Below are 26,055 nucleotides of genomic sequence, written 5' to 3' on the forward strand. Positions count from 1 at the left end.
TAAACACGCTTCTAATCTCATGCACAGTTATTATACTTGTGCTGAAGATGTGCCAATTATCCAACCTGAATTCATAAACAAGCCTTTTAAACTTCTACTAATTGATCACAACTAATACAAGACGATAAAAGAACCGAGGATATTAGCTGTGTTAGCGAGTGCACTTACACAACGCTCGCTTACACAATGCCTATCCTTGTGTTGTGTAAGTGACACAATGATGTAAGTGACTCAACTGACACAATAAAGAAGGGCTTCTTTATTATTTTCTAATAAAAGGATTTCTTTTATTAGAAATCAAGTCAGTGCTTCTATCTTTCTTGACAAGTTGTTGATCTTAGCCTTGTTTAACTCATTTGTCTTGTTTTCCTATTTAAACACTCTTCATTTGAAGCCAGAGATGAAAAGGCATTTTTGTTGTCTTGTGAATGAGCTACAGTTTACAGGTGCTTTTTAAGGCCTAAAATAAAGATTTTTCCAAAGACTATGTGGCAGGTGAAGTACTGCTTTCATCATCCATTTAATAATGACAGTAATAATATGGTCTGCAAATGTTGGGATGGGTTGGGAGGATCCTAGCAACAGAACCTGCTGGGAAATACTGTTCCACCATTTTTTTCATTTTTATTTTATTTTTTTACATTTCACAAAAACTTTAATAAGAAATAATCAGACTGATCGAATCATCCAACAGAGTCAAATTACTCTGATAAATTGTAGACTTTCTGCAACACAATGTGCAATAAACTACACCACAAAAGCATGTTCTTCTTTGTCATATCAATCTGTACTTGAGCATATTCCCAATCAGCTTCATCAATATCTGCATAACTATAAATCTGTCCAAGGCCAAATATTTTTCATCAGTTTCATTTCAAAGTATATTCTTTCCCAGCTATAGTGTGAGTCTCATGACCAGGAGTTCAAGTGAGATTATACATGTGGGGAAAATGATATATGGCTGATTTCCAAACCCCAGCTTGTACAAAAGGTAGAATTCAGTGAGTGAATCTAAAGAGCACCATCACCTTAAAGATAAATTGATGTAACCTAGTAACAGTACTCTAGATGTAACCAGCAAACCACAAGGCATCACTGTAAACTTTTAACTAATCAGTATAACCCACACTAAACAGCCTGATGTTTCATCCAACCTATTCATGTAACACAAAACCAGCCCATTCATCCAGTCTCTTCTGCTTATCCCTATCCCAGCTACCATAGGGTGATAGGCAGGGTACATAACAGAAAGTAGAAAGAAACTTCAATTTGTGTTGCAAGACAAACACATAATTTAGCATAATTCAGCATATAGCTCCAATATCTAAATTTCTTATTCCTGAGCTGTTATCTCCATGGCATCACTGGAAGCAACGACAGGCTGCAGCACACAAAAAATTAAAGTCATTCAACAGTGATATGCTTAGCCTGCCTATCAGATTTAATTACTCTTTAACTAGAAGTGCCAGAAAACTGTTCTGATTGTTCCGAACCGCTTTAACCCCTCACTACACCTTCTCAGACAAGGGGTCACACTGACCAAAGAATGATCTTGTTCAGCTCACTTTAGCTCATTCAGTTATGCAGTTGTTATTAATTGCCTAGATAGTGCGATTGCAGACATTTGTTTTTCATTGCATAACATGCTGATGCCCCCCCCCCCCCCCCCAAAAAAAAAACCCCCACAAAAAAACAAATGTGAGTCCTTGCAATGAAATGAATATTGTTCTAGTTGTATGTCTGACCACCGGACCTATATTTATTAGCTATAGACCACTAAGACCAGCAGCCCTCCCCTCCTCCCCTGTACGCTCTTTTAAAGCACATCAAAAGGGATCTGTGGCATAACAACAGTCTAATTTGAGTTCTAGTCCTGATTCCGGTGTATGGCAATTCTTAATCACAAACAAGACTTGACATTTACTTAATTCCCTTTCCTTCAAATTAAATAATATATCCTCATTTTCATGCTAAACGGAACCCCCTTTAAAGAGACTTTTACATCATGTCCTACATAACAACTCAGACAAAACTTACTAAAATATTTGTTTAAAAAAAACACAATTATTGACACGGAAGTGCATGGTTATACAACTGTCATGAAATTAGAATAAATGTAAAATTTCTCTTGTGGTTTAAAAAAAAAAGCATTTTAGTGTCCAAGTTTCATACCAAACACATTAAACACTATTTTTTCTTGAATGTAAAATAACGACACGGTATTTCTTTTATAACGTAATCTGACAAACAGCACTGTCGCCCTGTGTCCTTTGCACTTCGCTCTGCATAAAGCCAAGCAGAGACGCTGGTGGGAGGGTTTATTCCAGCCGGGCAGACATCCGGACATCAGTTCTGCACATGTAAGTGAAAACTGCCGTGTTTTAGCTCAATCTTCCTGCTGTTTAACAAATCATAAACAAATATGGCAAAGCTGGCTCTGCGACACATGTTCAGCGAGCAACAGCTGGCTTTCAATTGTTTTAGCAGCTGCCTACGCGTCGATGGACGCAGCAGACTCCCGTGTTTGTGTGGCGTAGTTGTGTTTCCGCCGCTAAGACGCCGACAGCCAAAAGCCGCCGATGATGTACCCGTCCTCACTTCTCTTGCACTTTCTTATGGTGTGCATTTTGTCTATTTCCACGACACAGTTACTCACTTCCCACTGTGACTTCGTAAGTGAGGGCTCACTTGACCGCAGTGCTGCTGATCAGACTGTCCTTCTAACATCACCCGTTTACGTGGTTTAATTTGAAACCGATGGCCAAGCGTTATATTGTGAACGTTGTTTTAATTCACCCATGAAAAGGAAGGTTTCCTGGTTATTCCTGGCTACGTTCACACTGCAGGTCTTAATGCTCAATTCCGATTTTTTGATCAAATCCGATTTTTTTGTCTCCTCGTTCACACTACAAATAAAATGCGACAGCAAACGCGCTCTAGTGTGAACGCTCAAAGCGGCCCGCATGCGCAAAAGAAGATGTCACACACAACGCGCTCTGTTTAGACCAAGAACAAACAGTATTGTTTGACTGATGGCCGTTAATATAAAGACTTCGGACTTTACGTTTCCCAATTTTTGCTTTAAGTTATTTTGTTATTTACATAATAATGTAAATAACCTAATAATGATCCTTATTGCTGTTTAAGAGAGGAGCGGTGCTTCAAAGGATAGCTGCAGATTTCTGTCAGAATCTGCAGATTATACAGTACAAATAAAATGTTTACGTTGTCTTCCCAACAGTTTCACTGACATCTACACTGGATGGCTAGGAAGCGTTCGCGATGTCTTCTCGGGCGCTGATAATTGGCTTCAGTCTTGTGTCGGTGACGTAAAAGGTGGATTTAATGCGACTTGACCGTTCAAACAGCAGTCGCTTTCTAAAACATCGGATATGTATCGGATTCAGTACCACATACGAAAGTGACCCAGATCGGATTTGAAAATATCGGATTTGCGCCGTTCACACTGTCATAGCATGATCGGATATGGGTCGCATAGGGTCAAAAAAATCGGATTTGATGCGCTTTCACCTGCAGTGTGAACGTAGCCTTAGTAATATGCTTTGGAAACTTGTCATTGGCAACAGGTGCACGTTTGAACATGCCTCAGGTGACGCAGAGGTAATCCCAGCCCACATTTATCTGGATTTGCGGATCAGTCATTGAATATTTGGTCCTTTAGAAGAGCAAGAAGTCACTGAAGAAATACTGACTTTTCATCTGAAACGTGGCTGTGGTCGAGAGTCAAATCTGAATGTTAATTTAATGTTGGATCAGCATTAAGATATCAGTGAAGCCAAACAGCGTGTCGACACTGGAATAGGACTGATTCATAGGGGTTTTTGTAGTTGACCAGTGAGGCTGAAAAGTCAACAATTTATAGTTGGTCGAAATTAAAGATGGTTTCACCTCTGCCACATTATTATGTTGAAAAGTCAGCGATTAATGTTGCTGATCCTGTGGTAGACAACATTTGAGAACCCCAGAGATGTCTCCTGTAAGTGCATCAGGTAAGCATTCAGTTATTTGTCTAATGTTTGTGTAAAATGTATTTTTTTTTACCAGTTATGTGTTATGTTCATTGTTACTGTGACAAAGATTTGTGACCGTCACAGTGACCAGATACTGAAGTCAGCCTGTTACTGTACCTGGTAGAATAATGCTAGCTAGGGTGAATTAGGAGAAAGTTAAGCCCAAATCAGAACAAAGTGTGTTCCTTTCATATTTTTATCATATTTTTATTCATTTTTTATAAATATTTTGCTTTGGTGTTTTCTTTTCCAGATGGTCTAACTCATCAGTTGGTCAATGTGGCAGTGTGAAGTCTGCTTTACCCAGGCAGTTCACAGCTACGGTCAAGACGGTGTGAAGGGAGTCTGGATGAAAATGTAGGAGTAAATTGACAAACAAAATTTTAAACCAACCCTGATGATAATAAAGTAAATAAACTGCTTTAACTGATGTGAAGTTGTCTGTTATTTGCATGTTAGAGCCTAATGTTAAATTGTACAGTTAAATATATTTATCCTTTATCTATAGCCAAGATAAATGTTATAATTGTGCTAATATTTTGAAGTATTCTTTGTAGTGTGCTGTATTAAATATTAGCTGAAATACCACTATGGTCCTGTGGACCTTTGGTAGTGATGTTATTGCTGTTCTAATATTGATCAGTGGTGCAAAAGGGAGTAGGACTCAACAGCAGTGTTCAACATTGATTCAGTTACATGTAAGTTGACAACAGACTGTTGTTAAAACATGATTTCGGCTATTGTTGGCTGTCTGTTTCAATACTTGTGTTGTTTCAGGGTTGATTAAAGACCCTTGACCAGTTATTGATCAAACAGTGTAGGTAGACTGGATTAACTATTGCTATGTTAGCTGAGCTCAGTGTAAATGTCAGCATCTGCTGCATTTAAGAAAGTAGATAAATGGACATATGAAAGTGATTTATGATTTCAAATGTTATTGCTAAACCTAAGTACTAGAAACATGTCATGGTCTGGTATTTTTAGGACGGTCTCTCAAAAAATGTATAAATTAGAAAATTCACATTTATAGTAGGTGGCTTGTCATATATTTAGGTTTTTCTTTTCTTTGTCTTAGTTCCTGGATTGGTCATTGGTTTCAGATTTACATAAGTGTCTGATCACAAGCCAATAGTGGGCACCCAACATCAAACAGCTCTCACTGCTGGAAAGTGGGATGTGTTGGGAAAATAAAAGAAACATATCCGTCGGAGAGCAGTGGCTCAGAATCTGTGCTCTCACTTTTAAGCCATTTCTCTAAATACACAGGCTGCTCTGTAATGACTGCTAAGATCTGGTAGTCATGGATGCATGCTCAGCTTTAGTATTCCTATAGATAAGTACAATGGGAGCTGAAGTGAAGAATAAATACAGGAAAGCTTTTGGAGATGTTGACTTAGGTGAAGTTCAATGTAAGAAAACTTATTTTTCAGGGATAAAAAGCAAAAATGATCCAGATGTGTCATTGTTAACAGTGTTTGAGTAACACGTCGTGGCAGGTCATTGTTTTTATATGACAGCAAGCATGTTAATGCTCACTTGAAATAATACTTCTTTTTTTTTTTCTTTTTTGGCAGATTGTGAGCCATGGCATCTTCCCTCAAGAGTTTGGTTAATGATGATGACCGATACCAGAAATCCTTCCAGCTTTTTTTGGAGCGCTCGTCTGAACACCAGTGTATGCGGGACTTCATCCACAATAAACTGCCAGATATACTGGCCAGGTAATCTACCACACACAGCTTTGAGCAACTCTGCACGACCATACCATTCAACATGGCATGCATTATACTACAGCTGAATCTGAGAATCAAAGCAGTATTTAAAGCTAAGCAATCATTTACTGTCAAAACTCTGAAACTTTGGTGCAAGCCTTAAAAACCTGATACAGTAAGGTTTAACTGTATTAAACATATGATTTAAAAATGAAGCTGATAAACTAGAGTACCATAAGTCAGGAGGCGTTAATAACCTTTAACCTCAGCTCCTTTTAATATGGTAATTTGAGATGTAGATTGGGTAAAATAATTGAATAAAAAGTTAACTCATGTCTGGTGTTGTGGTGGTTAGCATCATCTCCTGACAGCAAGAAAGTCCTGGGTTCAAATCCACCAGCCGGTTGTGTAGATTGTGTATATTCTTCCTGTATCCTCATGGGTGCTCTCTGGGTGATCTGGATTTAGTCCAAAACTGCAATCCCAAATTGGATAAGTGAAAGAAAATGGACCGATAGATGGAAAACCCTTAAGAACAGCTAATTAACTTTGACACTTGATATGTCTGTATAGGTTCTCAGTCATCTAGGTCATGGTAGACTTCATCTAAGCCACGGTAGTCTGGACTTCTTTAAGTTTCTTTTGAAGAAAATTGCTTTCTTTCCAAGCTCCTTAGACTAGATGCATGGTAGTGTCAACATTAGTCAGGGTTAAAAGTAAGTGGGAATTGGGTGGCAACCATTTATTGTAATCTTATTAGATGTGAGTCAATTGAAAAAAATACAATCAGGCATTATAAAGTATATATTTTGTTGTGTGTCGTTTCTTATTTTACTTAACTATGCAAAGTCTATGAAGTCATTTTGAAACCTTTCAAATATCATTAAGAATAAGCCACAACATTAAAACCAAACTACAATATTGTTGAAGTATCCCGTGTGTCAAAGACTCATCTCTACACACATCTCTGTGCATGGATCTCTATGATTGCCCTATGAGCATTTACAATTAATTAGCAATTACAGCTAATCTGTGGAGCCTTCTTGGACTGGATTCTTCTGTTGCACCTTATGGATTATGCAAATAGGGAGTTTGAAGGCCGGGCAACCACTTTAGGGTGTCTGTCATGTTCTGTATGGCATTCCTGACCAGTTGAGCAATGTTTAGATCAGTGATATAGGTTTAAAAAACATACACATAAATGCCTGGACCCTAGATAATTACAGTTTAACGAGATGATCAATATTATTCATTTCACCCGTGGTTAGTTTTAATGTTGGGCCACTTGTGATGATAAGCATCAGCCACTCATACCTTCAGACCGATTTGGAATATGTCGAGAGGTGACAAAATACAGTGTGAAAAGGAAGATCTGGAGCACACAGACCATTTAGTGACTAAGCTGTGTCAATCAGTCAACATGTGCTCTGCTTAATACTGCTGAAAGCAGTCAGAATTGCTGAGTGATTAGGACTGCACTACAGCCCAAAGCGGAATATGTAAGTACCGTTTCACTCACAGAATCAAATAACTGCCTACACAAGTGTACATGCTAGATTAACCAGCCAAACAATATGTGATTGTAAAAGACAATGACTGATTGCTGTGGAAATTCCATCTCTTCCTGTGTTATTTTCTGTTGATGTAGGAGGCAATTGACATGCAGCAGAAAAACAGACCCTCTCCTCTTCTGTGCAGGTCTAAAAAGCAGATCAGAGAGGAATCTGGAAAGATGTGACTCATGAGTAAATTAAAAAGGTGTTATTAAAAATCATACAGTGAGTGACAGAACATGCCACAGCAATAATCAAAGCCTGGGTATCTGTAGATTCTTCAGTCGCTACTTCAGAACATCTCACATGCCCAAGTGTCAGGGAGAACTGACAGTTACAAGCCCAAAAATGTGACCCACATGTCACAGGTTGGAGGATGTGAACCTTTCTGAAGTGTTTTATCTGCTCTCTCCTCAGCATTGGAGATGGAAAGTCACATCTGAATGTCATTGGAGTTGGAAGTGGAGCTGGTAAGAAAATTCTGTTACCACTGGTCTAAATGTGACGCGTTAAAAAGCAGCGCGACCTGCGCAGCATCGAAAGTGACAAGACATTGCGTAAGCCATCTGTTACTGCTGTTGCTGCAGTTTTTTCATTTATGGTTGCAACAGGAAAAAAACAACAAAACTTTGCCCTTATTATCACTGCCAGCAGTTGGTAGACATCTGTCCAGTTTGTGAGATTAATCTTCAACCCAGGCCAGATAGCATGACCTCGCTGTTCTATAACTTTACTGCACATTGTTTTCAGTGCCCGTGATACAGCAAGGTTAATATTTTTCCTGAGCAAACCCAGTACATGCCCCCAGAGAGCTGTTACCCTTTGGTTATGTCTCCGCCAATCCTTTTAATTTACTGAGCTGTCATGTCAGAATCATATTGGAGCATTACGGATTCTCTTTTCGGCTGCAAAATACATTAGAATGACTGGAAACTCCCCTGAAAGATATTATTCAATCTAAAAGATTTAACATGTGTCCACATGAGCTCCTTTGTACATGGCAACCTGTCACCTTCAGTTAGAATTAGAGCCAAATCCCTGGTTACGTGATACTGAAACGGTATCGCTGTGATAACTATCTCTCATGGTGTTGAATTACATTTTTTTTCACTTCTGTAATTACTGCAACAGAAAATGTATGATTTTCTGCAAAACTGAAACATGCTGTTAGATGCTTCCTGCACCATTTCAACTGATGTTGATCTGTTTGGCTAAAAGTGGAAATTTTATTTTCAATTATTTTTAGCAGTTCGGGAACTGTGGGAAAGTGGGTCAAATTTGTGTTTGCGACTTTGTCTTCCAAATAAAAAGTGTGCCTGTGCCTTTAGGTGAGATTGACCTAGAGATGCTCTCTGAGCTCCATAAGAAGCACCCAGGGGTGACGGTGGATAACGAGGTGGTGGAGCCTAGCCGCCAGCAGCTATATAACTACAAAGGTACAGTCTTTACAGGCACACACTTCTCTCACACAACACAAAATGAATCATTGTATTCTCAGCTGTCCAAAATGAGGTTCAGTATTTATTTACAAGCAAAACAGGATATTATTATATTTTTATTGGTGAAAAACAGCATCTTAAGAATTCACCGGTTCATATATTAGCAGGAAGTAGTCATTTAACCACCAGTGGCGTTGTAGAGTTTAGCCTTAATGTCTGTAAGAATGGACCCGACTAAAGCATCTGTGAGTAAAACACTGAATCGTTACGAGTTTCAAGTCTGCTGCTGTCTGACCAGGATCCTTGCATACATTAAAGCTACAACCAATTATTCACCCAAAACTCCTATAGACACGATATCTGATTAAAAATAATGCATAAAGCAGGGACTCCCCCGTTCCTCATTGTTGATTTTTGTTGCTGGTTCTTTCCATTGTTCAACTTACAATCTAATGAGAGACACCTTTGCTGTTTAAAAATGTTTTAAAGCATGTTGAAATCTTTTGTTATTTGTGGAACTGATCATAATTGTCCCCTTAGATTTGCAGTTCAAAGAAAACAAAAGGTGTTTAAGTTTCCCCAAGATAGCAGACACATGCTGCGTTTTTACAAATGATGCAACATGAAGTGTAAGCCTCTACAAGAAGGGATGGGTGAGCTTATCATCTTATAGACTGGATGGTCTAATTTGCCGAATGATCTGCTTTGCAGAGGATTTCCAGACTTTCTTATTGACTATGAATTTGGTGAAAGTGTGATTGGTAATTGGTTTTGAAACAATTAGGACTATTCTCCTGGAGGTGTACTTCATGGCCTTTACCCCTCAGATGACTGGGTGTGTAAGAAATAGCAATATGATATGTAAGAAAAAAACCTCTTTGAATGATTGAAAGGTTCATTCTAAGGGGATTGTAATGTCGACATAGAGAAATAAAGTAAAATGTATGACATTTAAACTTTGCTCCGAGACATATTGATAGAGTAAATGAACCTCCTATTTTCTGTTGGAGAAGCAGCATTCCACCCACAAAAGACCTACCAGCCTACGACTGCAGATGCAATTAGCTCATGTAAATGAATCCATGAACTTACGATAAGTTGAATACCTGTCATGCTGGAAGTCAGTGGTGGATGCACGAACAGCAAAGAGTTTCAAACACACTGTAACATTTTAATTTCAATGCGTTGTGATCATTCTCAAAGGTCTCTGTGTGGTTGTGCCAAGTGGTCTCCATTGTTTTTAATGAAGTGTGATGCAAAACAAGTGCGTTGTTTTTAGAGGGGGGTGCAAATTACAGAAATGCTCTCATCATTGTGACAAGTGTCAGCTCCGTTGTGGCCTGAAAAAAAAAAATCAGCCACTCTAAGCTGTAAAATTTCATGCCAGCTTTATTTCGGTGTTAACTTGTAATAAATAACTAAGTAATTATCTGTCTGCAGTTTTAGTGTCACAGAAACCAGATTTAGATTACATCAAGTTCAACTGGAACACGATGACTGCCTCTGAGTTTGAGGAGCACTGGAAAGCCGAAAAGGCCACCAAGAAGGTGGACTTCATTCACATGATACAGGTCGGTGTCGATGAGCATACCCTGTGTTTTTTACACAGCTGGGTTACATTCATTTCTGGCAAATGGCAGCAGTAAATCCAATTAGAACAACTGCCTGGCACAGCGTTATAATTAGGCATTCTGTGAATGCAGTTAGTAGCTCATTATCTGTGGTGAAATCGACAGATGCTATACTACGTGAAGGATCCTGAAGCAACTGTCAGATTCTTCCAGGGTCTTCTTGGTAAAAATGGGAAGCTTCTCATAATTCTAGTGTCTGGTAAGTGGATATTTTCTTTCTCTCATGTGGGCGATTTAATTATGGTGCAAATAGCTAACGAACATACTGCTTATACATGCAATACATTTGGAGATGAAAGGTTTAAAACAGCATCTTACAGAAACAACCAAACCTTTTCCAGCATTCAGTTGATATATAGTACACGCACATAACTTCAGAATATAGAGCAGCAGTTATACTGCTGTTTTAACTTATTTATTTTCACTTAATTCAGTAAAAATTTTCAAATTTATTGCTGCGAAAACCAAGAGTGGCCAAAACTCAATTTACTAAGACACCTGCTCTCAGACATCTCATGCTGCCATGCTGCCCAAAACCAGTCTCAACCCAAATGAGATTCTTCACAGCCAGTCCTTCATTTAAAAAAAAAAAAAAAAAAAAAAAAAGCCTTGATATTAGTCTGACCTTTTTCCCCATGTCAGCACTAATGAGTCCATAAATATTGCAGACAACAAAAGAGACAGTTTGCTAGCACACACCGATCTCCTCGACATCTTCAGTGTATGCTGAGGTTCGTGTCATCTGCTTTGCTCCTGGTATGTGAATCCGTGAATGTGTAGATGCATAAAAATGCAACTTTTAACTTCAAGACAAAAACCTTAAACAGGGAAAATAAACAAGGCTCTGAGTGTAATCCTGAAGGAGCTAAAGCTTTTTCTTATTTCTTACTTCCCTCTGAATTTATTAAATACCTGAGCTGCGATGTAGCAACGTGATCCATGTAAGCATCTCCATGGTGAAAAAATTGCTCTGATGCATATGAGGATGAATTCTCCCCGCATTGTACCACCAGCAAGTCATTATTCATTTATACTTATTCAGTCAAGTATGATTCAGTTTCTGGCCAATTTTAGACAGAAATTAGGATGGTGACCGTGCTAAACACCTGCTTGTCAAATTGTCATTGTTGTAATATAGCCTCTTTTTCATCTGTTCCAGGCAAGAGTGGTTGGGGGAAGCTGTGGCGGACCTACAGAGCACAGCTGTGTCAACCCGACATAAGTCAGTGTGTGACCACTGGAGACATCAAAAGCTTCCTGGACTCCAAGGGAGTGCGTTACCAGAGCTATGAGCTGCCATCTCAGATGGATATCACTGAGTGTTTCACTGAAGGGGATGAGAAGGGAGAGCTGCTTCTTGATTTTCTCACTGAGGTGCTGGATTTCAGTAACACAGCTTCACCTGAGCTCAGAGCTGGTGTCCTGGAGATGCTTCGGCACCCAGACTGTAGTGTAGAGTCCAACGGTAAAGTTATCTTCAACAACAACCTTGAAGCAATATCACTAGACCAGCTCTCCTAAACATGTACTGTCAGTATAGTAAATGTAGGTGGATCACATTGTTTGATTTATTTTGCACTTGATGTATATAATAAGCTGGGTAGAGGATATCTACACACCTGCTTCCATTTATATATTTTGTCTACTTACTAATAAAATAATGACTCCATAGACTGCTGTTGTTAGAGCATTTCTTAACAGTTCTGTAAAATCAAAGGTTATGCTTGTATATAAGTGAATTGGTTATAACTACTGTTTGTTATGAGTCTCACAAATAAGTCGTAAACTGCTTCGGACATTAGCTTTAGATTTCACCGTCGTATCATTTTTAATGAGCTGTATTTGGCAGGCTTCGGTGCTCCACTGCCAACCCCATTATGTTGTTTTCATTGGAACATGTATTAATCAAAATCTAAAAGTGAACAGAACATTAAGCAGTTCAGTTTTCCATAAAGGCTGATCTATTTTAGATAAGCTGAAAGGTTGTAAGCTGTTTGTTATACAGAAAAACTTGAAGATGATATTTATTTTAATGTGAGAAGTAGATGAATTAAAGTCGCTGCTTATACTGGACATGTATAAAGCTGAAGTAAGTTACTTATACAACTGATTCTAAGATGAAGCTGTCACAATAGCATTTTGAAATTAAGATGGTTTATACATTAAAAATAAATTGTTTTCCTAGATGAGTAGATTCATCGTAATCATGGCGTTGTGACTGATTTGGGGATTGTTTACAATAACTGTTACAACCTTTTGCAGCTTAAATATATTTATGCTCCAGAATGTCTTTTCAGCTCAACAGCTTGTGCTGTTAATATTTATAAAATGGTAAAGATGATGTATGCTGTGGCAGCAGATGTTCTGCAGACACTACGATATAGCTGAACTTTTGGCACCATCTTGAGGACAACTTTACTTACTGATCTGCAAACACAACCATGTAACCATGACATGTAATGTATGAAATCATCTAAAGCAGTGTCTGTGAAGGTTCTCAGTCATCCAGGTCACCGTAGTCTAAAGAGCTTAGAAAGAAAAGCATCTGGACTTCTTTAAGTTGCTTCAATATGCTGCAACCCTCATTCAAGAAGCTTCTTCAGTTCTAAATCTAGGACCAGAATCTTAGACCATCTAAAGTGGTGCATGCTTTGCATATGTTTGGTTAGTGTTAAGGGCAGGTGAGGCCAATTGAACAGGTTGAGGAAAGCCCACTATTTCTGTTCTACAGAGAAAATGTTGAAGCCCAGCCCATTTGTGGAAGAGAAGAGAAACACCACAACTTAAAAGAAGGGGGAGAGCAGTTGGGTCTCTGCCCTCATTCGCCACAACCAGTCCAACAGTTCAGGACGCCCACTATTTGTGCTTTAGAGAGACTACTTTGAAGCCAGCCCACTTTGTGGGAGGGAATGTAAAGTGTGCAACTCAAAAGAAGGGGAAGAACTCGATTTCCACAGAGGCTACAGCTATGTAAGGTATTTTTTTTTTTTATTCTTATCATGTAACTATATAATTAAAGTGTGGTGAGCAACTTGATTATGTTGTTGTTTTTGATTTCTGTGCATTGCAGGAATCAGTCATGGCTGCAGAAGCACAGCACACTTGTTATGAGGGTGACAATGTCCACATTTTCCAGTTCTATCTGGAACACTCAGGAGAGCACAAGGCCATTGTGCAGTGTGTTAACAATCTCCTAGCAAGAGAATTTAAAAGGTACAGCAGGAAATGAAATGCTTGAAGTAATAACCCATATTCCAAGCTAAGAGTAGGGGACAGACTGCTCATACAGCACTACAGTAATGACTGTACTCAAGGGTTGGAATGTGAAAACTTTGACGTAAGTTGCATCTGTGTCCTCCACTTGTCAACAGTAGATGCTTTATACCGCCTGAAGTTCCACCACAGTATGGTCTCTGCTAGTTTATGGAAAGTCGTTTGAGCATTTATCCATTTAGTTAGCCAGGCTTAAATTGTTGCCTTCCTTATGTTACGTGCTGTTTTAGGGAATGGGGTAATTTAGCCCACCAGGGTCTGTGCAGATAACTTCAAAATGTCTTTTTAAAGGCAGAAGAAATTGCCTACAATTTCATGCAAGCTGCAGTGCACGCACACAATCTGAATTTTCATTCAAAAACTCAATTTCTTTCAGATTGTCCCTACTATGTCAAAACAACCCATTTGGTGCTAAATTGGATCAGCCTGATGGATGATGCTATGCTGTGATTGATTACATTTTTATCCGTATTTGTCACACAGCTATTTAAAACAGACGGGAAGACTAGAAGAAGGGTTTCTTGTCTCTTTCACTGCCGCACAGCCCTCTTATAAAAAGTTTCTTTTCACCATGATCTCCTGAATATCCACAATTTGTCTATTGAAATAATGTTAACTTGTGCTCAGCAAGACTGGTCATTTTTTTAATAAACCCCCTGAAAGAATTCAACAGTACACTTGCAGTTTATCCTTTACACTTGTCTTTATTCACTTGATAGCATAAACATCTACTGTTTACTTAATTAAATGTACCTCACCAACTTATTTATTAAATGAAAAATGCTTTGAGATATTCTGTAGTCTGATAGTTTGCAATAGATTAAATTCCATATTGTAAGTAGAGGTGAAATGCTTAATAACAAAAGATTTTCAGCTTTTACATTTTCATATTTTCCTTTTAGATTTTGTGATCGTTTAGAGGTTTGGGCTGATCGTTTTGAAAAGCAGCTGTCATAATGCTCTTGCTTTGAGCTCTGTAATTAGTTTTTTCACAAAAGAAAACATCCATGCTTTCAAACAGTCACTTCTTAGATGCTCTTTTTAGACCACCATTCAGGAGTGAAGCTGTTTTAAAAATTAAGCAAGCAGCTGAGCTGTGTACAACCCACTGAGCTGCCAACCCATCTATTCAATGATCCAGCCTAGCACCAGCCATAATAAATTAGACAGCTATAACACAGAGGCTCCATAGTGCAATTTTGTAAGACCGTAATTTTCCAGCATACATCTTGTGACACACATACTGTACACTTTCTTTAACGGTTTATTAACGTTCTTATTTTTGATGCAGGATTGGAGAGGGTAAAAGCAGCCTGAGCGTTCTTGGTGTTGGAAGTGGTGGAGGTATGTGATCAAATATAACAATAAGTGTAATATTAATTGTAGTAGCATTACTGACCATTGTATATGTGTGCTGTGGTAGTTCTGGCTTATTTTGTCATGTGGCAGTGTGAAGTGGGCAGGAACACTGCCCAAAATGCAGGCTCACAAACAGGACTGAACTCAAAACTCTTTAAGCTTTATTACTGGAAATACAGAGGACATGAAACCAAACTGGGGAAAACTAGGAAACTAACAAACAGCCAGAGTATGAGGGAGATGCAGACATAAATGCACACAAGGGGAAATGAGGGAACAGAACACAGGTGGGAACACAGCTGAAAGTAATCTAACTAATGAGACAAGGAAGCAAAACTGAACATAACGCACACAGCACAGGAGGCTAACAAAGGAATTATGAGAAACACACACTGAGACACAGACTGACTAAACGCAGGCAACAGGGGGAGCGAGAGAACTTAACATGCATAACCAGACATGATGGACTACACAAGGAGGCACAAATAACTTACACAGGAGACGTTGGAGAAGACACAGAAGCAAGACTGAGAGACTGGCCATGAGAGGGATCTAAATGATTAAACAAGGGCTAGGAACTAGAACTTAACAAAACTCAGAGGCACTCTAAACTGAATATCAGCATCTTAATATTCTGCAAAAACAAAATAACAAACTCAAAAACGGGTCAAAGACTCAAGACCATCACATATTTACTTGTTTTAAACCAGTGGTTCTCTGTGGCAGTCCCCACAGATTAAAGTGGAGCAGCTGAACGAACAGGGTTTTTTGAAGAAAAGAGTTTTCTGATGTTGTCATGCTGACCTTTATTTCACTAAAATGTAATCCTGGATACTTTTTTTTTTTTTTTGGTTTCTGAAGTGAGACATGCCAGAAAAAGTTTGAGAATCGCTGTTAAAAAGCTCCAATTAAACTGATTACCATGCCCTTCAAAGGCGTGCAACAAAGAGAATTCATAATAACAGTGTCTGTGGGGGCATTAATACATTAAAGTCACTGTCAAAGCTATTGCAGATTGCACTTGGCTCCACATATGATCAATATAGGTCATAGATCACTGCGGTTATTGCACAATGACATCAAACAACAAACTGTTAATGATTCTGTTGATCAGAATGATAAGAAGTATTACACACATCTGCGTTATATATATTTTTGACTTTTCTAAATAAATTTCAGGTTTTTTTAAAAGTGTTCTATACTATATGTTTTGGAGCATTTTCATTTTAAAGCGTTATGTGTTCAAAATCTTCTTACTTCCTGATTTTTTTTTTTTTTTTTCCCCAGGTGAGGTGGATGCTCAGATCCTCACACTGCTGCAGTCTGTATTCCCTGCTGTTCCTATTACTGCTGACATTGTGGAGGGCAGCTCTGAACTCTCAGACAACTTCAAAGGTATTAACCATTCACATTCACACCACATGTTGAAATATTTTTACTCTATTTTCAGATGGGTTTCCTCTTCAGGCTCTTCTTTACCTTTCTGAAAAGCCGATGTATTAGTGCCAGTAGTGAAAGTACTAACATTATCAGCTGACATTTAGAGCTTTCTCAAAATGCCAAAAGAAGTAGTTACTTTGTGTGTTGTTAAAATTCATCATGCACTCATTTGTGTTGCAGTACCTGAAAATTGTGTAAAACGTGCATACATCGTCATCTGAAATCATTTGTTTCACTTGTATTGTATTGTATTGTATCTTTATTTGTTTCAGACATATAAAACAAAAAACAATATATACACACTACATATATTTTCATTTACAGATACGAATATATATGTAGATATACACACACACACGTATGTGTTCAGATAAACAAAAAATATATAATGAAATAAAACAAAATCGTCTGACATAATGTAACAATGTTTGGTCTGAAAAGGAGTAGGAAGAAGTATGAACATACTTATTAATTCCTACCCCTGCTCAACATCTTATTGATCCCACATAATTCACCTAATTCCCATCATCACATACTCCACACGATACACGAGGAGAACCTATATAAACTTGGCTACCGTGATTGATATAATTTGGATATAATTTGATATTTTTATACATACAATGGGTGATCATCTTTATCGGTATCATATTCTTCCAAAATCAGTTTTCGAAGTATTTTCATGAACTTACTAATTCCTGAGCATTGCTGTAGATCTATAGTAAAACTATTCCACAGTTTTACCCCATAAATAGTGACACAAAAGGTTTTAACCGTGCTTTAAGAATCCTTAGATTCAATTTCCCCCTCAATTCATAGTCTCCTTCTCTGTCATAGAACATCCTCTGTATATTTCCTGGTAACATATTGTATCTGGCCTTGTACATAATTTTTGCAGTTTTATATTTTATAAGATCCATAAACTTCAGTATTTTTAATTTCAAAAACATGATGTTAGTATGGTCTCTAAATCCTGCTTTATTAATCATCCTGATTGCTTTTTTTTTAATTTTACATATTGGTTGAAGTGCAGTTTTATATGTGTTTCCCCAAATTTCCACACAGTATTCCAAATATGGCAATATAAGTGAACAATAAAGTACCCGGAGTGATTTGGAAGGCAAAAAATATTTAACTTTACTTAGTACGGAGATGCTTCTTGACAGTTTGGCTTGTATATGCTTTATGTGAGGTTTCCAGCAGATTTTGTTATCTGTTATCACACCCAGAAATTTTGTATCCGAAACTTGCTCTATTTCAACATTGTTTACTAATAATTTTGCTCCTGCATCTTTTTTACAATTTCCGAATAACATAAATGTAGTTTTTTCCAAATTTAATGATAGCTTATTTCTATCAAACCATGTTTTCAGTTTAATCATTTCTTGTGTGACAATTTCCAAAAGCTGCTGTAAGTTCTCTCCAGCACAAAAAATATTTGTATCATCTGCAAATAGAATAAACTGTAGTATATCTGATGTTCTGCATATATCATTGATATAGAGGATAAACAGCTTTGGTCCCAATACTGACCCCTGCGGAACTCCACAAACAATGTCCATACACTCTGATTGATATTCCCCAATTTTCACAAATTGCTGCCTGTCTCTCAAATAACTCTTTACCCATTCTAACACCACTCCTCTAATGCCGTAGTACTCCAGTTTATCAAGTAATATGTCATGATTAATTGTGTCAAAAGCTTTTTTTAGGTCAATGAATACACTAACTATACATTGTCTTTTATCTATATTGTTGGTGATATTTTCGATCAGTTCCATTAATGCCAATGATGTTGATCTATTTGATCTGAAACCATACTGACTATCCGTTATTATTTTGTGTTTATCTATAAATTTGTCAAGTCTATTACTAAAGACTTTTTCCAGTATTTTTGAAAATTGAGAAAGTAGAGAGACAGGCCTATAATTTGTGAATTGGTGTCTGTCACCATTTTTAAACAGTGGTGTTACTTTAGCTGTTTTCATTTGTTTTGGGAATGTACCAGTTTGTAAGGACAAATTGCAAATGTGTGTTAAGGGTTTGGAAATGCCCTCTATCACTCTCTTAACGATTTCCATATCAATGTCGTCAGAGTCTGTAGAGTTTTTTGTTTGTGATTTCCCAACAATATCAATGATTTCCATTTCTTCCACCACCGTTAAGAACATTGAATGAGGATTGCGGTCAATGAGTCTAGTTTCTTTCTCTACAGAATCTGTTATATCAGGAATTGTTTCAGCCAAGTCTGGCCCAACACTTACAAAGAATTTATTGAACTCATTTACCACATCTCTCATATTAGTAATATTTCTATCATTATTTGCGAAATACGAAGGATAGTCTGCCTGCCCCGAGCCCTTTTTGATGATGGTATTTAATGTTTTCCAGATCCCTTTAATATTATTTTTATTCATAATCAGTAATTTTTCATAGTATTCCTTTTTACATGACCTTAAAATACTCGTTAATTTATTTTTATATTTCTTGTATTTATTTTCAGCTTCTGTGCTTCTGTTCATTATAAATTCTCTGTATAAGGTATTTTTCTTCTTACATGCATTTTGCAATCCTTTTGTAATCCATGGGCACTCTGCATATTTTTGTTTTTTACTATATTTCTTTACTGGGCAATGACTATTATATAACAGTTTAAATTTTCCTAAAAAAATCTCATAAGCTTTATCAATATTTTTTTCCTTATACAGCATCTCCCATTCTTGCTTGAGTAAATCACTTTTGAATGCGTTTATTGACTCTTCTGTTCTCACTCGTTTGTATTTTATTGTGTTTTGCTGTTTAACCTTCCTGTAATTGCTGTTATACACTATAAAAACAGGTAGATGATCACTGATGTCATTAATTAGGAGACCACTTATGGTTCTATTTTCTATTTCATTAGTAAATATATTGTCTATTAGGGTTGCCGACTGTGCTGTAATCCTGCTGGGCTTAGTGATCACTGGAAAAAGTCCCAAGCTATACATTGTATTAATAAATTCCTCTGTCGCTCTCTGCTTGTTTGGATTTAGTAGATCTATGTTAAAATCCCCACAAATGAACATGACTTTTTGATTTGTCCTAATGAATGTTTTATCTACCCACTCCTTAAAAATTTCAATATTAGAACCTGGTGTTCTATATATACAGCTTACAATGACATTTTTCTCTTTTCCCATACTAATTTCTATTGTTACACACTCTAATATATTATCTACCGCCACCGTCATTTTTTCTACCATCTTGTATTTTAAATTTTTATCCACAAACAAGGCCACACCACCGCCATTCTTATTCTTTCTATTTGTAAGATTTAATTCATATCCATCTATTACAAAGTCCTCTCCTTTCTGTTTATTAATCCATGTTTCAGATACTGCAATCACACTGAATGGATGTGTAAATTTTCTTAAATATTCCCTTATTTTGTGAAAATTTGCATATAAACTTCTACTATTAAAGTGGATTATAGATATTTTGCCGTCGACCTTGACAGTTTTGTTGAATTGTTCTTCAGTATGATAGTAGCAGGTATTTTTGATGTTAAAAAAGTTCAGTTCTGGATCAATGTCCTGCTCTGTGAAGTGTGTTTTGTATTCCGTGTTTACTGGTGAATTTATCTCCTGATTAGCAATCCTTTGTGGTAGCAATGTATAATTCCCAGATAATGAATTAATTGATTGTTTCATCCTTGAATACGTTACGCTTTAGCTTCCGTTGTTGTCTTCTATTACCTGCTTTGATGACTGTAGATTGTTTGTCCCGCTCCTTGCCTTTGTAGTCAAGTGACCTGTTAATATTTTTCCAGATCCTGGATGCATTTGATGACCAGCACCTTGGCTTCCTCCGGTGTACCGTTGAGCTTTATAAATATTTTACAGTTTGCAGTCCAGGTGTTCTGAATTTTACCCAGTTTCTTTAGGTATCGTGCTTTCTTCGCTATGTCAGCATTGGATTTGGTTAGATGGTCATTCATGTAGACGTTCGATCCTTTTAGTTTCCTCCCCTGCTTCAGCAGTGCATTCTTGTGTTTCCTGTTTACAAATCTTATGATGATAGCTGGTTTATCACTAGCATTTCTCCTGGGCAAGGGGTGGCATGCCTCGATGTTATTACAGTCCAGGTCGATCCCTTTCGACTGCAAGAAACCAGCTACTTGTTGCTCCGCAGAGCTCCCATCCAGATCTCCTTGCTCCTCTTTACTGCCAGCAGTCACAGCCCGAGCATATGACCGGGGTTTTATGTACAGCCCTGTGATGATCACGTCGTTCATTCTGGTATATTGCTCCAGGTCCGCGACCCTGCTCTCCAGATAGACGATCCGTTTCTCCTTCTCTGCATTCTGGTTACGTAGCGACCTTATTTCCTCGACTAAGTCTAGGATATATTTCTGTTGTAGCTTGATAGCCGATGTTTCCTCAGTTAGAAAGTCCAATGACTTTTTGATGTCCTCAATTTCATCGGCGTTCGGTGTTCTCTTAGGCCCCATTGAGCTTGTTGTCTTGCTCGCTCCGTTCACCGTCTTGTCACTGTTGATTTACTTGTTGGTGCCTTGCTAGAGGATCCTGGGCCCAGTGGCTGCTGGAGGATCCTGGGCCTGGTGGAGCAGTAGGATCCTGGGCCTAGTGGCTGCTGGAAGAGCCTGGGCCTGGTGGCTGCTGGAGGATCCTGGGCCTGGTGGCTGCTGGAAGAGCCTGGGCCTGGTGGCTGCTGGAGGATCCTGGGCCCAGTGGCTGCTGGAGGATCCTGGGCCTGGTGGAGCAGTAGGATCCTGGGCCTAGTGGCTGCTGGAGGATCCTGGGCCTGGTGGCTGCTGGAGGATCCTGGGCCTGGTGGCTGCTGGAAGAGCCTGGGCCTGGTGGCTGCTGGAAGAGCCTGGGCCTGGTGGCTGCTGCAGGAGCCTGTGCCTGGTGGCTGCTGGAAGAGCCTGGGCCTGGTGGCTGCTCTGTTGTTATGCATAGGAACAAACCCCAAACTACTGATACGTCTGCTGATGTTACTTTCATGTGAATGCATCAGCTGTTTTTTGGTTCTTTGTTTTGTGGTCTTCTCATGTACACCAACGAAGAAGACTACAATCGCATCTCCCCATATTTATTTTTACTTTTCTTTATATGTTCTTAAAGTAGTTCATTCTCTTAAATGATGTCTGCCAGCGTTTTATCTCAGTGTAATCAGTGTTTTGATGTATCGCATATACATAAGCATAGATCTCAATGTTATTGATGGCTATTTGGTTTTGTTCATCTTAAAGCTTTGGTAGCAAAGACTGCCAGTCTTCAGAAGATCCCATTTGGCTGGAACATCATGAGCAGCGAGGACTATGTAAAGCAAGTGAAAACGAAGGGCGAGATGAAGAAATTTGATTTCATACACATGATTCAGGTATTACGAGTTTTCCTTCTGCAGATTCATGGCAAAAGAATAGCGGGAATTCTAGAATTTGCTTTGTCACTCTATGGTGTCTTGTCTTCTCGCCTAAGGTGGGATTGTGGTGAGCTAAAATCTACTGCAAACTATAAAGTATAAGTATTGTAAAGTGTAATATCCTTGTCTGACTCTGTTAACAATGAGATATATTTGGGTCCTCACTAAATCCTGCACTGCTGCTTGAATTCAGTGGGGACCGCAGTGGGAGTAGAGTGTATTCTGACAGATAAATGTGTAATTAGTGTGATAAATTGTCAAGCAACCTCTGACGAAATGTCCTAGCAGATTTATTGTAAATGATAACACTTAATTCATTCAAGCTTTAGAAAGTTCTCCCCATAATGTTCCCCCGTACAGATGATCTATTATGTGGAAAACCTTTGTGAAACTATCAGCTTTTACCACAGCCTTCTAAAAGCTAACGGCAGACTTATGATCATCGTCGAAGCAGGTAAGCCGAACTTGATTTTAATTATCCTTAATTAATTAGTCCGCAGTATAACAGTTTAAAGGTGTCAAATTCAGATTGTGTGAATGTAAATAAAGTATACTATACATTTTTGAGAACGTATTTGTTTTATGCTCCTGTTTTTACCAGAGATGAGCCTTGTTTCAAACATATTTTTCTCTTTGCGCTGGAACAATGGTGCCCTCTTGGGGTTATATTTTGTATATAAAATCCATATCTGAGCATTTTTGTTTTGTATTTAATGCATTTGAAGGGGAAACTTAAAAACAGCTACTTTAGGTTTAAATTTAAGTTGAATTAAAGTTTATATTCCATTAATAATATTGAGTTATTATATTTATAATGAAGTTCTGTTAGGTTTGCACATAGCTGGCCTTCAAGGAGCTACTTTTTACTTTTATATTTTGAGTAAATCCTCTTGACTACTTTTGTTTGAAGTATTTTTTTATTCAGAAATGTATGTGATTTTCAATATCACACTATCCAGCCAACAGTGGATGGGACACCTTGTGGAAGACTTACAGCAAGGAGCTGTGTGTAGGTGTCATTAAAGAGTACCGTTCATCAGCAGAGGTCATTGCCTGTCTGAAGAGCCTGGGTCTGAAATACGATGAGCATTCAGCTCCCAACGCCTTCGACATTACCGAGTGCTTCAATCCAGGCAGCTGCCATGGAGAACGCCTGCTGAGTTTCATGACAGGAAGCGACAAATTCCACGAGTCCTTCACCCCAGAAATCAGAGCGGGCATGTTAGATCTTCTAAGGAGAAAGTGCAGCGCAGAGAAGGATGGCAAAGTGTTGTTCAACAGCGATCTGAGCTGCATTCTTGTTCATGCTTAAATATATGCTGTGGAGAAGTGTCCATCTATTCCGCTGGATCTTTATTCTGTAAGTTTGTCAGAAAGAATGAATAAAATCAATATAGTTCAGTTTATCTCGAGTGAGTAAAAGTTGTGGCTGTACAAGAAGACACATACGTTTAGCTACTAAGTCGCTTTGATCAAACGTTGGCCTTTTTCGAATCTGTAAGCAAGTTTAGTATCGGTATGACCTTTTAAGATAAAGTCTCTATAATCTATATCTTTACAGTTAGAACAGCTCTAATGTGTGGAAAATGTCAGCTCTTGTGATAGAGCCACAGAAAATAATCACCCGGCTTTACAAAGTTTTCCAGTTATTGCTCTATATTTACAATTTTTTTTTTCAGCCATCAAGGTTGTTTTGTTCTCAGTTGAATCTTAAACCTAAAGAAACATTGGATGCCAGTGTTGTTTCACATATGCAGCATCTGTAGCCTAATTAGGCAGCTATTCCGTAATATTTTTTTTTAAATCAGTGTTAATATGACATTATGGTTTGCAGCAGATTTAACCTTTTTCATTTTTATCTTACAGTATAAAAAAATAACAAAGCACTTTATTTATTAGCAAAATGAAGACAACTTTTGGTATAGTCTTAGTTGACACAATGTATTTTCAAATGGGATTAAAAAAAATTCCAAAAGATACTAAATACAAAAAAAGAATATTTATTTTATAACATTAATTATCACTGATAGATCATACATATTGAGTTGTGCTGAGCTGGCAGGTCTTTGCTGAACTCTGATTAAGGATGTGACTAGCTGATCAATATTTATCATTGTGCACAATCTGATATCCATGAGGTGTCACATGATTAGCTAGTTCAAACATGAGTTCAAAGAGGGTATCTTTTTTTATTATTATTTAAATAAACTGCTGTTCACAATAAAGCCTGCAGATGGTGCTGCAACTCAAAATGCAGGTGAACCTGCATTATGCTATGTTGTACTAACTCCACTTGGTGGCATGCTATCCCTACATTCAGTAAGGCCATGACAGCAAACGGTGGAAACTTTTATTAGCCATATCAGTGTGCTTAATATTAAGCATTTAATTCCCGAGCTACCAGTGGTTATTTGACTGTTACATTTTCAGCCCCCACTCGCCCAGTTATTTCATTTCTACACTGGCGTTATGCCATCTGCTGTGGCCACATACGCACAAAATCCAGTGGAACGGCTGAGGTCTTGTCTCAAGCTATCTGGCAAATGTATTCTGGCTGTTCATTTACCTCATTAGCTTTAATAGATCAGTAATTGAAATTCATCAGAAATTCTTGTCAGTGCACTCCCCCCTGATGTCAATGGGCTTTCAGCACCTGCTCAGGCTCCATTACTGTGGGTCCTCGCTGGGCCCTCTCATACCACAGAGTGACAGAGCATTAGTCACAGAGATAATCAACCTCAATACACTGCTTGCCACTAATGTTCTTCAAGAACTATTTACTTCATGTGGCAGTTGGTGTCTTATCAGGGTAGAAGTTCTCCACTAGATAAATGTGATGAAATTTTTATAGATCACCTTGTTGTCCAGGTGATTGATTATACTCAGAAGTGCCGAACAGCTGGGTATTGTCATATTATTAGCTGGATATTGTTTTTATTTACTTCCTGCCACCTGCTTATTAGCTGATGCCATAATGACAAGCCACGTCTTTGAAGGGTGCGTGATGCAGATTTCTATTTGCTTATGAAACTCACGGGCTTTTTATTATGCAGACGATGCAGAGAAAGCTGTGGGTTCCATAACTACTTTCTTCCCATATTGGCCATGCAGCACGCTGGTCAGATGTCAGATGCTGCAGTAAAATTTTAACATGATTGAGGAAGCCTCTAGGTGAAAGTCTTTCTCAGAAAAGTGATCTCTCCGGTATGGCCATCTGGCGGGCAATCAGAGCTGAACTTCTAAGTTGTGTCTTCAATCTTTAGGGGCAATGAGGAAACAGGCCATGTGTTCAAAGTGTGACTACTGGTATGCCTTAAATTATGTGCTGTACCCACTAGTAGGGCTGTTTTTAAAATTATTTTCTTGGCTCAGCAAACGTCTTTGGCACGTGTTGTTAGGCAGAGAATATGCTTCATTCACAGCTGCTTTAATTCTCCTGTAATTAATGAATTTAATATATCACTGCTAAAAAGTATCACATGTAAAATTTAAAAGCTAAACCAGAGTAAAACAGAAAAACGATTTTAAAAAACAGCATTGTTTTTGCTCACTAGGAGATACCATCGTCACACCTACTGCACCTAACGCGTATAAAGAAATTACCTTGTTATTTTGTTGACCATAACTTCACACCATTTGTTTTCACGTGTAATAGGTGCTGATAGTGCACATACAGAAGCAGTGTTAACCCATAAATATAGCAACTGTGGAGGTCAAGTAATGTGCATTGTTTTCCATATGCGTACCTTTATTCTGCTGTAAAATGGTTTCCAACAGTCTTGCTGATGCTAGTGTATCCTAGAATACTAAAGCTGGTAGGGATAAACCTAATCCCAGCCACTAAATGCACATTTATGATACCAGTGCTTGCATTTATTTGTAAAGGCAAATAAAAACGAAAGCAGCGATGACATTTTTGGTATTTCTCTAATCTGAATTCACACGGTTTGGCCAAATTGACTCTTCAGATGTCTATCTTCTTTAATAATATAGCCTCTACTCTGGTTTACTCTGTATGGAGAGCCACTGCTGGCCCAGAAGCATCTTCTATCAGCCATTATGTCAGTGTGTAGCCCTCTTTGAGAAAAGAGCAGGACATAAACCGGCCCTAAAATACATCACACACACTTTAATGGGCAGAGGCTGCGGCTGGGCCTTGAAATATAGCTCTGATACCGGTCCTGTAAATG

At 38.2% G+C, this 26,055-nt stretch overlaps 3 protein-coding genes across 5 annotated transcripts; 2 read left to right on the plus strand and 1 right to left on the minus strand.

Annotated features, from left to right (window-relative positions):
• The first annotated feature begins 2,287 nt into the window (after positions 1-2,287).
• LOC146651408 (histamine N-methyltransferase-like) lies at positions 2,288-12,037 on the plus strand. Of its 3 annotated transcripts, none has more exons than XM_085384481.1 (8): positions 2,296-2,360; positions 4,285-4,388; positions 5,606-5,752; positions 7,714-7,766; positions 8,625-8,732; positions 10,176-10,306; positions 10,472-10,565; positions 11,526-12,037. In XM_085384481.1, the coding sequence occupies exons 3-8, from the start codon at positions 5,616-5,618 to the stop codon at positions 11,885-11,887; spliced, it is 885 nt and encodes a 294-aa protein (XP_085240607.1). In that variant the 5' UTR covers positions 2,296-2,360; positions 4,285-4,388; positions 5,606-5,615; the 3' UTR covers positions 11,888-12,037. The 3 variants fall into 3 exon arrangements, with proteins under 3 accessions (XP_085240609.1, XP_085240607.1, XP_085240608.1); XM_085384482.1 differs by lacking the exon at positions 2,296-2,360 and adding an exon at positions 2,390-4,010; XM_085384483.1 differs by lacking the exon at positions 4,285-4,388 and having other exon boundaries at positions 2,288-2,360.
• Positions 12,038-12,192: 155 nt separating this feature from the next.
• LOC146651409 (histamine N-methyltransferase-like) lies at positions 12,193-23,759 on the plus strand. Its single transcript, XM_085384484.1, has 7 exons — positions 12,193-13,341; positions 13,437-13,579; positions 14,931-14,983; positions 16,286-16,393; positions 21,693-21,823; positions 22,226-22,319; positions 22,825-23,759. Exons 2-7 carry the CDS (start codon positions 13,446-13,448, stop codon positions 23,175-23,177), a joined length of 873 nt encoding a protein of 290 aa, XP_085240610.1. The 5' UTR covers positions 12,193-13,341; positions 13,437-13,445; the 3' UTR covers positions 23,178-23,759.
• On the minus strand, positions 19,575-20,927 carry LOC146651410 (uncharacterized). The gene has a single exon (XM_085383615.1). The coding sequence runs from the start codon at positions 20,925-20,927 to the stop codon at positions 20,232-20,234; it is 696 nt and encodes a 231-aa protein (XP_085239741.1). The 3' UTR covers positions 19,575-20,231.
• Positions 23,760-26,055: the final 2,296 nt, after the last annotated feature.

This window comes from Rhamphochromis longiceps, linkage group LG16 (assembly GCF_057381845.1).
Source record: "Rhamphochromis longiceps isolate RC_006_pf linkage group LG16, R_longiceps_female_GT1.1, whole genome shotgun sequence".
NCBI classification, from domain to species: domain Eukaryota; kingdom Metazoa; phylum Chordata; class Actinopteri; order Cichliformes; family Cichlidae; genus Rhamphochromis; species Rhamphochromis longiceps.

What these genes read in the sequence shown, in the direction of transcription:
- LOC146651408 (XM_085384483.1), top strand. Translation starts at nt 5,616, where the DNA reads ATGGCATCTTCCCTCAAGAGTTTGGTTAATGATGATGACCGATACCAG. An exon ending in TGGAGTTGGAAGTGGAGCTG is followed by an intron (nt 7,767 to 8,624) that starts GTAAGAAAATTC and finishes CTGTGCCTTTAG; the next exon opens with GTGAGATTGACCTAGAGATG. An exon ending in TCTCATAATTCTAGTGTCTG is followed by an intron (nt 10,566 to 11,525) that starts GTAAGTGGATAT and finishes CATCTGTTCCAG; the next exon opens with GCAAGAGTGGTTGGGGGAAG.
- LOC146651409 (XM_085384484.1), top strand. Translation starts at nt 13,446, where the DNA reads ATGGCTGCAGAAGCACAGCACACTTGTTATGAGGGTGACAATGTCCAC. An exon ending in CTAGCAAGAGAATTTAAAAG is followed by an intron (nt 13,580 to 14,930) that starts GTACAGCAGGAA and finishes TTTTTGATGCAG; the next exon opens with GATTGGAGAGGGTAAAAGCA. An exon ending in ATTTCATACACATGATTCAG is followed by an intron (nt 21,824 to 22,225) that starts GTATTACGAGTT and finishes TCCCCCGTACAG; the next exon opens with ATGATCTATTATGTGGAAAA.
- LOC146651410 (XM_085383615.1), bottom strand. Translation starts at nt 20,927, where the DNA reads ATGGGGCCTAAGAGAACACCGAACGCCGATGAAATTGAGGACATCAAA.